We start from the raw sequence: 11,880 nt of genomic DNA on the forward strand, positions 1-11,880 counted from the left end.
CAGCAGGAACGGGTTCTAGTCTGGTTCACCAGATCGGGTTGGATTTTCAAAAACTCGACCCGTGCCTAAAAGTGGGGATATTTTGGTAACTTTACGTAGGTTTTTATATTTTTTAATGATTCCGTAGTTTGCTTCCATCTGCGTACGTTGGGTCTATTATTTATTACTTTAAGAGCCGACCTTTCCTTTCTGCCAGGTCTACAAAATTTTATTCCTTTCTCATTTTCTGATTCTGTCCAATTTCTCTCGTTTCCTGTCTCGGCGTGGATCTGATCCGATCGAGTATCTGTGCCGGTGAAGTCAGGGAGCACGGTGTCTCGTATAGCAGTCCGTAGTCCTCTCAGTTTCGCGATCTCGCCATGAATCCGGAGTAGTAAGTTCGAAAACCTTATCTGAGTTTCTTCTCTGATTTTCGGTTCCTTCTCGCTCTTAGATAGTTGATAATCTCATTCTCTGTTTAAATTTTTTACCTGATGATCCTAGGATAGATGGATTTGTTCTCCATATTAAATCTTCGCGTGAAGTTATTCGATTTGGAACTTTTTATGACTTACTAGGTCCAACTGGAGTGAATTCTTGTTTGATTTGCCGGTGGTGTGTGTGTGATGAGTCAGATCTGACGATTACTGCGGGTCTGAACTGTCGTTTGGTTCGCTTGCTAAAGTTTTTATGCGAGATCGTTGTGATTCGTTTTCGTAATTGATTTCCTAATTGAATTGAATAAATAAGTGTTACTGTGAGCTTTCTCGTTATGATCTGGTTGTTCGGATATGTATTTAAGAAAAATTAGCTCTGATCTAATGAAGCTGGCTGTTATGAAGTGATCTGTTCATAATTTGGTTGTTTCTACAATTGATCTTGCTGCGTCAGCAAGCTCTGCCTGGCTCTGACAATATTAATGGGATGAAATAAACTGCTTCATTGGGATGTTCACTAGATTTCGAGATGTTATCCTCTGACACAGTACGGCTGATCAAAAGTATTTCAGTATGATGTATACGTGGGAAGTGTTAGCTCAGAAGTTAATCATATACTCAGGGCGTGTATCTTTTTGAGGCCTATTATGGGAAAATGATACCCTAAAGGGACAGCTTGTGTGCTGAGTGTTCTTTGTTCTTCAGTTCTTTCTTAAATGTAAAATGTGTCCTTGTCAGGGTTTTCAGTTATGGTGAATTGGCGTTTGACTCATTGTCCATATTTGTGTGTGTGCGCATTAGGTGGGGGTTCGAGATATCTTACATGTGACTAATTTATAAAAAATGTCTCAGATACATATTTATTGGGCTTTTTTGGGTTACTTTTTGGTCTTGCGTTTGTATTAAAGCTGTTGCAGTTGAGAAATGGAATTGGAGTAAACAGATGGACATACATATGTATGCCAGCATATTCATTCGATATATTTGTTTTTCTCGTTTTACTAGATATTTTAATAATTTTGAACTGTAACTAACCATTAGGCAGGTATTTAAGGTCTCTTGGGAGTTGTTTCATAGTCCTATTAATTCTGCTAACCTTTCAGATACATATTTTAGATACATATATTTTTATGATTCTCTTGACTGCCATGTACAACACATACATCACACTGACTGTTCATTTTATTAAGCAATTGCATAATTTCTGTTTGTTGAAGTGTTTTCTCTTTTTGGATTATGATGGTAGCTTCATCTGGATTCTCATGCTCCCCGTGCTTTTGAAGACACTATTACACGCTTTAAACATTTACTTTTTTTCCACTTGTTGATTCGGGTAAAGAAGTCAATGAAGGCTTCAATGAGAATGAGGAACCCTAGACATGATTTGTGTAGTTCTACTTTGTATACTTTGTTGCTTACATCCAATTATCTGGACATTTATGTAAATAAAAAGAGACCGCTCTGAATCCTATTCGATCATATAACTTAACCATCTCAAGCTGAGTATTTTTAAGCAGTCTCGCTGCATGAAACTTTTTACACTTGTTTTATTCTACTAGTGACACATTGCATTCTCTTGAGAACACCTTACTCTAGACATGGATTGCCATGTGCTGTGATCCAAAAGTCTCGTATGTACAGGCTGATAAGGCTGGTAACAAAGTGTCGGAGTCAACATTTGGTACATAATAATTCAGTATGTGTATGGCTATCTGCGTGTATCAGCTGATGCAAACCTGTACTGGCCTCCTCAAAACCAGAATGTATTACTTGTGCATGATATGTATTTGCATGCGGCAAACTTTGATGGCACTAGCATTATGTAACTTCAAACTGCAGCAAACTATGGCAAGAATAGCATGTGTAACTCCCAATGTGTCATATGCAATAGGTATTGGCTGATAGTGGAAACTGGTAAACTTTGATTCTAGTAGTTTTTGGTTTCCAGTACCCCTTGATTCTATTAAATGTGACTGGTGGTGATGTTGCTTTTACAAACACCATTCTATACTGAATGCGTACCTGATTTTCTCGTCACACCACCTCTCAGTAGCCTTTCTTCTTTTTGGTATTTCCTTATGATGTCTCTGGTGACATTATTATATTTGAAGCTCCTGTTCCTAGCATCTTAATGTACCTTGGTTTGATTATGGTCTATTAATTTAGGGTTAGTTGAGAAGACAATGGCAGATTGGATCTCCATTAAGGCTCATACAGTGTTATAACTTTTAACCTATTACTATTATTATTATTTTTCTTTTTTGGAATTTTATTTAAAAGTACTACTGTTTTAGATGTGGCAGGACTTGTGGTATACAGTTATCAACTCCAAATGTCTATCTTTCCTACTAAAATTTCATGAGGTGATTGATAAGAGTTGTAGGTGATAACTTGATATGCTATAGAAAGGAGTTTTTACTGAACAAATTTGTTAAGGTCATACAGTGGAAAATAAAAATGAACTGCTGAACTGGCTTAGAGCTTTTATGATGGTCTCACCACACTAATTGTCATTTCTGGCATTTGCTGGGGTTGAAGAAGTTAGAATGTAAAAACCTGCAGCTTAGTCTGCTCCTAAACTGTAACAACCCAGATAACTCTTTTAGGTGGATTGGTTGAACTGATGATCTGGAGGACCTTTCTTAGACTACCAGAGGAAGGTAGACAGTTGAGCATCATAACAACTATCATTTACACATATAACTCTCGTGGCATGCATTTCAATATTAAAAATTAGTGTCTATGGTTGGAAAATTTTCTGCTATTTGGGACCAATTCTCAGGAAAAAGGGTTGGCAAAAGTGAGTAATAATTCAAAATACTGAGCAAAGTGTGAAGTCCTTAACCTATAACTTTAATCCATATAGTGGTTATATCCTTTTCTACAATTTGCCATGTAATTTTTTCTTATTATCAACCCTGTATGTGTATATAATAAGATGTTTACTTTGTTTGTTCTTATCTTCCAATTTGATTATGACATATACAGAACTTTCCTCATCGGTCTTTCTATTTTGCAGTGATTATCTATTTAAGCTTTTGCTTATTGGAGATTCAGGTGTTGGCAAATCATGCCTTCTTTTGAGATTTGCGGTAAGAACTAAGAATCTTAGCTAATTGTTGTTTATCATTGGTAATTCACATTAAGGAGTTGAGATATGTTATTGTTAGGTTCAGTTTTATCCCAACTAATAACTACAAGACGGACATTGACCTATGGAAACTAATAACTAGAAGATCTCTCATGACATTAACCTATGTAAAACTATTTCCACGAACACTTCCCCTCATATATAAACCTACACAAATGGAAAACGGGTCTGGGACATGGACATCACAAATGGGTACAAACCAAACGGGACACTGACTAGACCCAACAAAATACACATTGTGTCTTTGATACCATATTGCAGTTTGGTCAAGAGTCTTCTCAAATTGATCAGCTGAAGTTTACTCTATTTTCCAACGAATATCGATGGAATCTTTCCTAACATTATCTTTGTAGGACTATCCTATCTAACAAAATATAAAGTGGGCTTTGGTCATTATTTAACATGATCTGTTGAACATGTGCCACATCTTAATTTGTTGTTAACAACATGGAAAGCTTTGAGACGAAACCCTCCTAAATAATTTCTTTTTTTAAATGTTGATTAACAACCAAAACCCCCCTTTATCCCCTGGTGAGACTTGTAACTCAAGATTTCACCTAGAAACCCCCATGTTTACCATTGAGTTTTTGGCCCAAGCCACCCTCCAAAATAGTTTTTGTGAGTTACAAATGGTCGTTTTCTTCATTAAAATAAAAAAATAAAGACATTTCAGGTAGTGTTGACTTGTTTATGCTCTTTCTTTCTTGAAGCCTGTTGCTGCACTTGGGAGTGATCTAGTTAAATTCTTTTTAACAGTAATGATGCAGTTATGTTTCTGATCATATTACTCAACTAATCTGTGTGATACAGGATGATTCATATCTGGAAAGTTATATCAGCACTATTGGAGTTGATTTTGTGAGTAATTGTTCTTTACTGCACTTTTTTTTAGGGGGTGGGGGAGGGTTGGTACTGATTGTATTTTCTGATTTTTGTTGTAGAAAATACGAACTGTTGAGCAGGATGGGAAGACAATTAAGCTTCAGATAGTAAGTTGCTTATATTTATTTGCTAAAGAATTTCAGCTTACTGGAACCAAAAGGTCTCCTTAAATCTAAGTACTTATTTGTAATTATTTTCCACAAATAATCACTGATTTCCTGGGTCACAGTGGGATACTGCTGGACAAGAACGTTTCAGGACGATAACAAGTAGTTACTACCGTGGTGCTCATGGCATTATTGTAAGTGTTCAATTTATTTGGATACCTGCTCTGTTACACCTCCAGTCTATTTCTGATCGTTTGTGTCATCTTTGCAGGTCGTCTATGATGTTACAGACCAGGAAAGCTTCAACAATGTCAAGCAATGGTTGAATGAAATTGACCGTTATGCAAGTGAGAATGTCAACAAGCTCCTCGTTGGGAACAAATGTGATCTCACTGACAAGAAAGTAGTTTCCTATGAGACAGCAAAGGTATCACTCTTCATTTATTGCTAGTTAGTTACGGCCATTCTGCTCATTGTTAAGGCTTTGTTGTAAATATGCCTGAGCGTAATCAGTTTTCAAATCCAAAGAGGGTGAGGTCACGTTATCCTGGAATAAGCCTGCGATACTAACTAGCATACAAGGCCCTCCTTACTAACTTGAAGCTCTGCAACAAACAGGGTAACAGTAATCCACCCTAACATATCTCGTGCTGAAGGTGGCAGCACTTTTCTTACCCTAATAGTTTAGAAGGGTAGACTTTGCAACCCCTTATCCAATAGGGGCGTGGCTCTTTTCTTTCCCCTAGTTTAGGGGTTGTGCTTGAAAACCCTTATGCAGTTGGGGTGTGAAGCCTTTGCACGCAAGCTCAAGTAGCAAAAGTTTGGTGAGTTTAATTTCCTGGTTTATCAGGATGGTTGAACAGAGCAGAGCATATTTTGTAGTTTTGAGAGTTCATGGTTCTTTTGCTCTCTACAGGCATTTGCTGATGAGATTGGTATCCCATTCTTGGAAACAAGTGCAAAAAATTCAACTAATGTGGAGCAGGCCTTCATGGCTATGGCTGCGGAGATCAAGAACAGGTACTATTGATAACTACCTTTCGGATCCGACATTTTGACTGTTCTCTTAGTAAAAGTTCTGTAATTTTGTATCCAATTGGAGAAAATATTAATTGCCACTTGTTCTTTATTCTGTTTATGACACACGCTAGGATGGCAAGTCAACCAGCAATGAGCAATGCAAGACCTCCCACCGTCCAGATTCGTGGACAACCGGTGGCTCAAAAGGGCGGCTGCTGCTCTTCTTAGGTGGGGACGTTCATATTTCCTCAGTGGTATTTGTTCTGGCATGTAAAAGTAGATGGTTCATTTTACGATTGAAAGAGACCTCGTGATGGTGTCATATGTCTAACGTTCCATTCTTTTCAACTATTTAATTTTATTAAGCATGTACAAATCAGGAATTAGTTTCTAATACTAAATCTAGTTCCTGTTACTATTGAAATTAGACACATTTCTTTTATGCTCATCTTTTCTCTCTTGTTTTTAAAGGGTTAATTTCGTTCGGTTCGGCGCTAAGCGACCCGGCCTCCACTCATGTGGCACATCCTCTTTATTGCGTATTTGCGTGCGAATAACATTATTGGGGCACGCTATTTTTCATTTCGTTTGCTTGCCTTGGTGTTTCAGTGTAAAGATGTCATAACACTGGCTACTCTGCAACTAGAGACAGCATTCAATTAGATGATGAAATTCAGTCGTCATCTCGATACGTGCTTGGTGCGGTCCACAACCTTAAAATTTGTCGCCTGCTTGGTTATATTGTATACACCTGCATTGAGTGATGAGGTCCGGAAGAAGGCAGCCCTTTTTCAATGCACAAACTTCAGGTTTCTCGTGCATTTAACTTCATTGGTCCTATTTCTCTCTTTTTTCTTTATTGTAGCCAACTTTCGGTGACCAAACGGCGATGCCCAAAAAGGATAGTGATCGTTTTTCATTCACCTCCTCTCTTGACTAAAAAACAAAACCTAAGGGAGCGCTTACAACCATGGATACTTTATGCCCTGGATTCTCCAATTTAGCGTTTCGTATAATTATAGCGTTCACTTGATAACAACATTCTGTAACCTACTCAGTTTTAATAGATAAACAACATCCACTTGGTTTATCTATTGACACATCCCTCATTTTTAAAACACATCCCATTCAAATGGCTTCTATAACAGTCCTAGAAAACAAAAATCATCAATCAATACTGTCAGCACGCTTCCAAACAAGGCCCCAGACCGGCCAAAAACGAATCCAGCAAATCCAGGATCACCACAGCTCAGACCCGCCCGAATCCCCCCATGAAATCACTCGACGGTAGTAAACAAGCTATGACCGATCACGTGACAACTAGATATCAATCTTTCATTGTTTACATTAACAAAAGAAATATACAGTCGGGTAACCAATGTTGATTCTAAGGCATTTTTATATTAGAAATTTTGGATATCAAATAGACCAAAATTTAAGCTACATCAGAGTTATCACACCAGCAGACCAACGGACTCCTATCAAATAATCCCAAACAAACTGCTAAAAGATTCGAAAAACCCGAAAATTCTAACTATCAGTTGCGTAAAATCACAAGAGTAGAACACCTACATATACATTAAAACATTCAAGATCTTTTGATACAGGAAGCCTCGTTATTCCTGCAGATCTGCCACTCTTGACAACTCTTCCAAAACCAAAACCCAATAAAAAAAAATAAAAAAAAAGATCAACTGGGAGGGAAAGAGATAGAGAGAGAGAGTAGACAAAACAGGCGATCTCACTTAGCACCGAGCGTGGGGAACTGGCCAGGATCTTCAATTGATGGTGCAGGCACATTAAGACTATTGCCTCCAGCGTATCCAGCACGGAAGCCACGGCCCCCACGTCCTCGACCACGGCCACCATAGTATGATTCACCTTCAGCTGGCTTCAGGAATTCGTTAATACTGAGAGACTGCAGAAAAGGCAATAAAACGTGTCAATAAACTACAAAATGGTTACAACTCCACAACATGCATAAATGCAGACAATGAACAATGGATTCTAAAATGGTTCGTTTGTTCATGGCTGCAAAATAGGAAACCACAACCCACACCCACCAAACTGTAGTTCAGGACTGCAATGCACATTACACAAACTTATTTTGCATTCAACACTTTGAGAGAGGAGAAAATCTGATCAACAGAAGAAAGCACAATAACAAGAAGATGCTTCATGAATTCTAAAAAGAGCATGACAGTGAAGCAAAAAGCTACCGATATCAAGCAGTACAAGGTGGTATAGAGAAGGAAATCTTATAAACCTTTTTTGCTTTCTCTTCTTTATCAGCATTTTCTTTGCGCTTGTCCTTATCAGAGCCCTAGGCCAGAAATATACCACAGTTCAATCAAAACCAATTTCTCATAACTTTACCATGATGCAATAGAGAAAGCACTTGAGAAAATTCACCAATTTAATGAAGATGTCATCGTTTCCCTTCTTGTTAGCAAGCTGCTGCATGGATTCAAGCTCCTTGTCAAGAGCCACCTTTCTTTCTTCCATCTTCAGGGCCTGCAAAGCTTTCCTCTTTTCCTCAAGTACCTTCTGGTACTCCTCCAAAGTCATCTCCTATTTACAGTCATAAAGTAAGTCTTTAAATAAACAAAATTCTGTGACTCATGAGGCAATGGAAAACAAACAACAAAAAAGAAAAATTATAGAATATTCACAACCAACACCATAGAGTGCACAGAACCAAATCACTAGTTCAAAATTCAATGGTAAAAGAACCTCAATTCAAGAAAGGGCACAGTGACGAAAGAATAAAACACACTCTTACTCTAGTCTAGAATTTCCTTTGATAAGAAACGTGATTAGCAGAATTACTTTGGGCTAACAAGTAAGAAAATAGTAGACACCTTTTTTTCAAAAAAAGTAATACAAAATTATAGAAAATATTCTTATTCTGACTTAAAGAACAAAACCGAAGTGAACCATTAATCTGACAATAGTTCAACAACCTCAATTTTAAAAGCTTATGTCCAACCACATTCAAGTATACTAGGCTCAATAAAACTCCACCTGCATGTCAGTTACTAACAACAGAAGAGAAAAGTAAAGATCAACTAGCAGTTGGAATAAAATATGCATATAATGGTCTGGTCCTTCTAAAGACACCTTATCTTCAGGTTCTTTTTCTTCTGCTTCAACTGCAGTATTCTCCTTGTTGCCACCTGTCACATCTTCATCTCCAGGTTGCTTCTCAGGGCTAGTGTTCTTCTCATTTATGACCTCCTCGGTTTCCCTGAATCACATTCACCACTAATAAACTCGTACATAGTTCAAAGAATTTTCATATTGAATTGCAAAAGCAAGTAACAAGGTACAATAATAGTATGGTTTAGGCCATTGAAAGTATTGAACTCACGGAACAATTTCATCAGTTGGAGTTCCCCAATTACCACGGCCAGATCCATCACGCTTAAGTTCACTACTGTAGACAACATACAAGAAAGTTAAAGTAAAACAAAAGCCCATAAAATAGATACATGCACACTAAGTACCATAAAAACAAATTATGATAATATGTACCCTCGCCCACTCCCACTGCGACGTTCAAACTGCCTCCGAGGATGTTCACCTTCGCCTGTCTCTCCATTACTGAAGGCCCCACGACGGCCTCCCCGAAAGGCACCTCGAGGTCTGTCACCATAGGAACGAGATCCTCCTGAATGCTTAGTTACATCTCCATCCTCAGATGCACCATAGCCTCCAGAAATTCCATTAAATGCATTCTCATTATTGGTGGAATCACGACTAAATCCAGAGCCACGTCCACGTCCAAATCCACGACCAGGACCACGGCCTCCTCGCCCAGCACCATCACTCTTTCCTTCTCTCACTATTCAAATAAAGGGGAAAACACAAATAAACAAGCAGGGAATAACACATAACATTCCAAAAGAATTGCTCGAGTCAACATTTCAAGTTCTTATACCCAAAAGAATGTTTAAGATACTCAGCTATGATCAACCAACCGAAACATTAAAATCTGATATTACTGGAAAGGCTCAGTAGAAGGAGAAAGGCCGCAATATTATCTACAAAGTCAGCTGATTATTTTCTTCAACTTGTATATAATTCAGAACAAATTCTGAGAGAAACAGTAACATCAAATAAAGAAAATAAAGGACTCTTCAATATACTATTCTCTAATCCATAAAGAAAAAAAAATTAAAAATGGGCTGCCAATCTTAAGTCCACCGCACCTCAGGTGCAATCATAATGATGTTGCAGTACTTAATGTTAGTGCACGTAAATGCTATAAAAGCCTGAAAAAGAGTTGAGAGGACCAGATAAAATAACCGACTGATGCCTAATTGCGATACTACAAGAAGTTTGGAGTAAATTAGGTTTCCCTTTATTACGTCACAAATCAACAATTTCAGAATAATCAATTATCTAAAAACAACAAACCAAATTCATCTCCACTTCTTTAGAGAAGTATCAAACTTACAGAACACACGCACACACACTCCGCTGATCCAAATTGTAAAGCAATTTGGTGCAAAACAGGCTGAGATAAGTTTCACATGTTTCGTACCAAATGGTTTTTCATATTGGATCTCTCTCTATCTCTCTCTCTCTCTCAATTTGGTGCAAAACATGACGGCTGAGATAAGTTTCACATGTTTCGTACCAAATGGTTTTTCGTATTGGATCTCTCTCTCTCTCTCTCTCTCTCTCTCTCTCTCTCTCTCTGATGATGATGATGATTATGATGATGATGATGATGATTATAGGTAAAAGACGGCATCAATTTTATCACAGATGATGGAAATGACAGTACGATGAAAAAATGGATACTAATTTTGCTTAATAACACCAATTAACAATCCGAATCAATGCACCTTAATAAAGGTGCAATAGACTGTATACCCAATGCAAATACTCTTCTCAAATCAATCCATGAGGAAAGCACATCAATTCAATAAATAAATAAATAAATAAAAGATAGTCAACTTGATTAGAAAGTAAGAAAACAACAAAATTAGTATATAGAAAGAGATGAAAATACCTGCTTGAGCGGGAGGGAGAGGTTTCCCAGGCAGTTTGGCAGCCGCCGGCTTCTGCTGAGCATTAGACTGAACAGGAGTTAGGGTTTTCATCGGCACCACTTTCTGCACCTGCGCAGCCAAGAGCAGCGAGGGGTCATCGTTATCGTTGTCCCCCAAGAGATCAAAAGGGTTGGTAGTCGCCATTTTCGCCCCCGGCCGAAAAGAAAAACCCTAAATCGCTGAGAATCGAAGGATATCCTAATTACTCGCCATGGCTGGAAATCCGAGTAAAAGATCCAACGAGAGAAGAAACATAATGACAGTAGAAAACCCTAGCCACAGGGAAAGAGAATTGGGGTGGGGTGGGGGGTGAGTGAGCGAGAGGGAGCAGAGAAGAAAAGCAAGGGAGCCGCTGCATTTGCCAAAAGACCTAATCTCAACCTATTTATCGCCTCCGCGGGCTCTCGTGGGTTAACATCCATTGTTTGTTTATTATATATTTTCAGGCCAATACACCTAATTCTTTTTACCTATTTTACCACCCTACCTTTCACTAATTACGACGATGCCATTCATGTCGTCGGCTTGTTCCTTGTTTAGAAAAGATCTGGACAGTTGATGTAGGTGGGGTCAGGCGAAAGTATGATCCAGTACGAAGCAACATTTTTACCACCCTACCTTTCACTAATTACGATGATGCCATTCATGCCGTCGGCTATTTTGTTCCGTGTTTCTAAAAGATCTGGACAGTTGATGTTGGTGGGGCCTAGGAGAGGTCATGATCCAATACGAAACAACAATTTTACCACCCTAACTTTCACTAATTACGATGATGCCATTCATGCCATCGGCTATTTTGTTCCTTGTGTCGAAAAGATCTGGACAGTTGATGTAGGTGGGGTCAGGGGAAAGTCGTGATCCAGTACGAAGCAACGTTTTTACCTCCCTACCTTTCACTAATTACGATGATGCCATTCATGCCGTCGGCTATTTTGTTCCTTGTTTCGAAAAGATCTGGACAGTTGATGTAGGTGGGGCCCAGGGGAGGTCATGATCCAATACGAAACTTGAATCTGTACCGTTGACTCAACGCATTTGGTAGATCAATGGCCCTTATTTTATTTTCCCTATCTTACCATCAAAGTGATTTTCTGGTTCGTCATTCCCTCCTCTCATCCGGCCCCGTTCTACGCCACCGTCGAAGCACCTTCAAGCTCCTCCTTGTTGTCGTTGTTCATCGCCCGCCACCTTCAAGCACAACCGCGAGGTCAGCCCTTTAACTCGATCGACGGTTAGTTTAAAAA

The 11,880-nt window shown here is 38.7% G+C and overlaps 2 protein-coding genes across 3 annotated transcripts; one reads left to right on the forward strand and one right to left on the reverse strand.

The window, feature by feature from the left end:
• Nucleotides 1-181: 181 nt before the first annotated feature.
• On the forward strand, nt 182-6,259 carry LOC137933889 (GTP-binding protein YPTM2-like). Its single transcript, XM_068777975.1, has 8 exons — nt 182-373; nt 3,436-3,508; nt 4,378-4,425; nt 4,509-4,556; nt 4,679-4,750; nt 4,828-4,983; nt 5,473-5,576; nt 5,708-6,259. Exons 1-8 carry the CDS (start codon nt 360-362, stop codon nt 5,802-5,804), a joined length of 612 nt encoding a protein of 203 aa, XP_068634076.1. The 5' UTR covers nt 182-359; the 3' UTR covers nt 5,805-6,259.
• Nucleotides 6,260-7,087: 828 nt separating this feature from the next.
• Nucleotides 7,088-11,014, reverse strand: LOC137934022 (RGG repeats nuclear RNA binding protein A-like). Of its 2 annotated transcripts, none has more exons than XM_068778205.1 (7): nt 10,597-11,014; nt 9,111-9,420; nt 8,947-9,009; nt 8,697-8,823; nt 7,989-8,147; nt 7,843-7,899; nt 7,088-7,494 (listed from the first exon to the last, which is right to left on the reverse strand). In XM_068778205.1, the coding sequence occupies exons 1-7, from the start codon at nt 10,778-10,780 to the stop codon at nt 7,318-7,320; spliced, it is 1,077 nt and encodes a 358-aa protein (XP_068634306.1). In that variant the 5' UTR covers nt 10,781-11,014; the 3' UTR covers nt 7,088-7,317. The 2 variants fall into 2 exon arrangements, with proteins under 2 accessions (XP_068634306.1, XP_068634305.1); XM_068778204.1 differs by having other exon boundaries at nt 8,947-9,012; nt 10,597-11,013.
• Between the last annotated feature and the right edge of the window lie 866 nt (nt 11,015-11,880).

This window comes from Aristolochia californica, unplaced genomic scaffold (genome assembly GCF_029961685.1).
Source record: "Aristolochia californica isolate CCGP_79_NKW_82.1479 unplaced genomic scaffold, dmAriCali1.0.hap1 SCAF_6, whole genome shotgun sequence".
NCBI classification, from domain to species: Eukaryota; Viridiplantae; Streptophyta; class Magnoliopsida; order Piperales; family Aristolochiaceae; genus Aristolochia; species Aristolochia californica.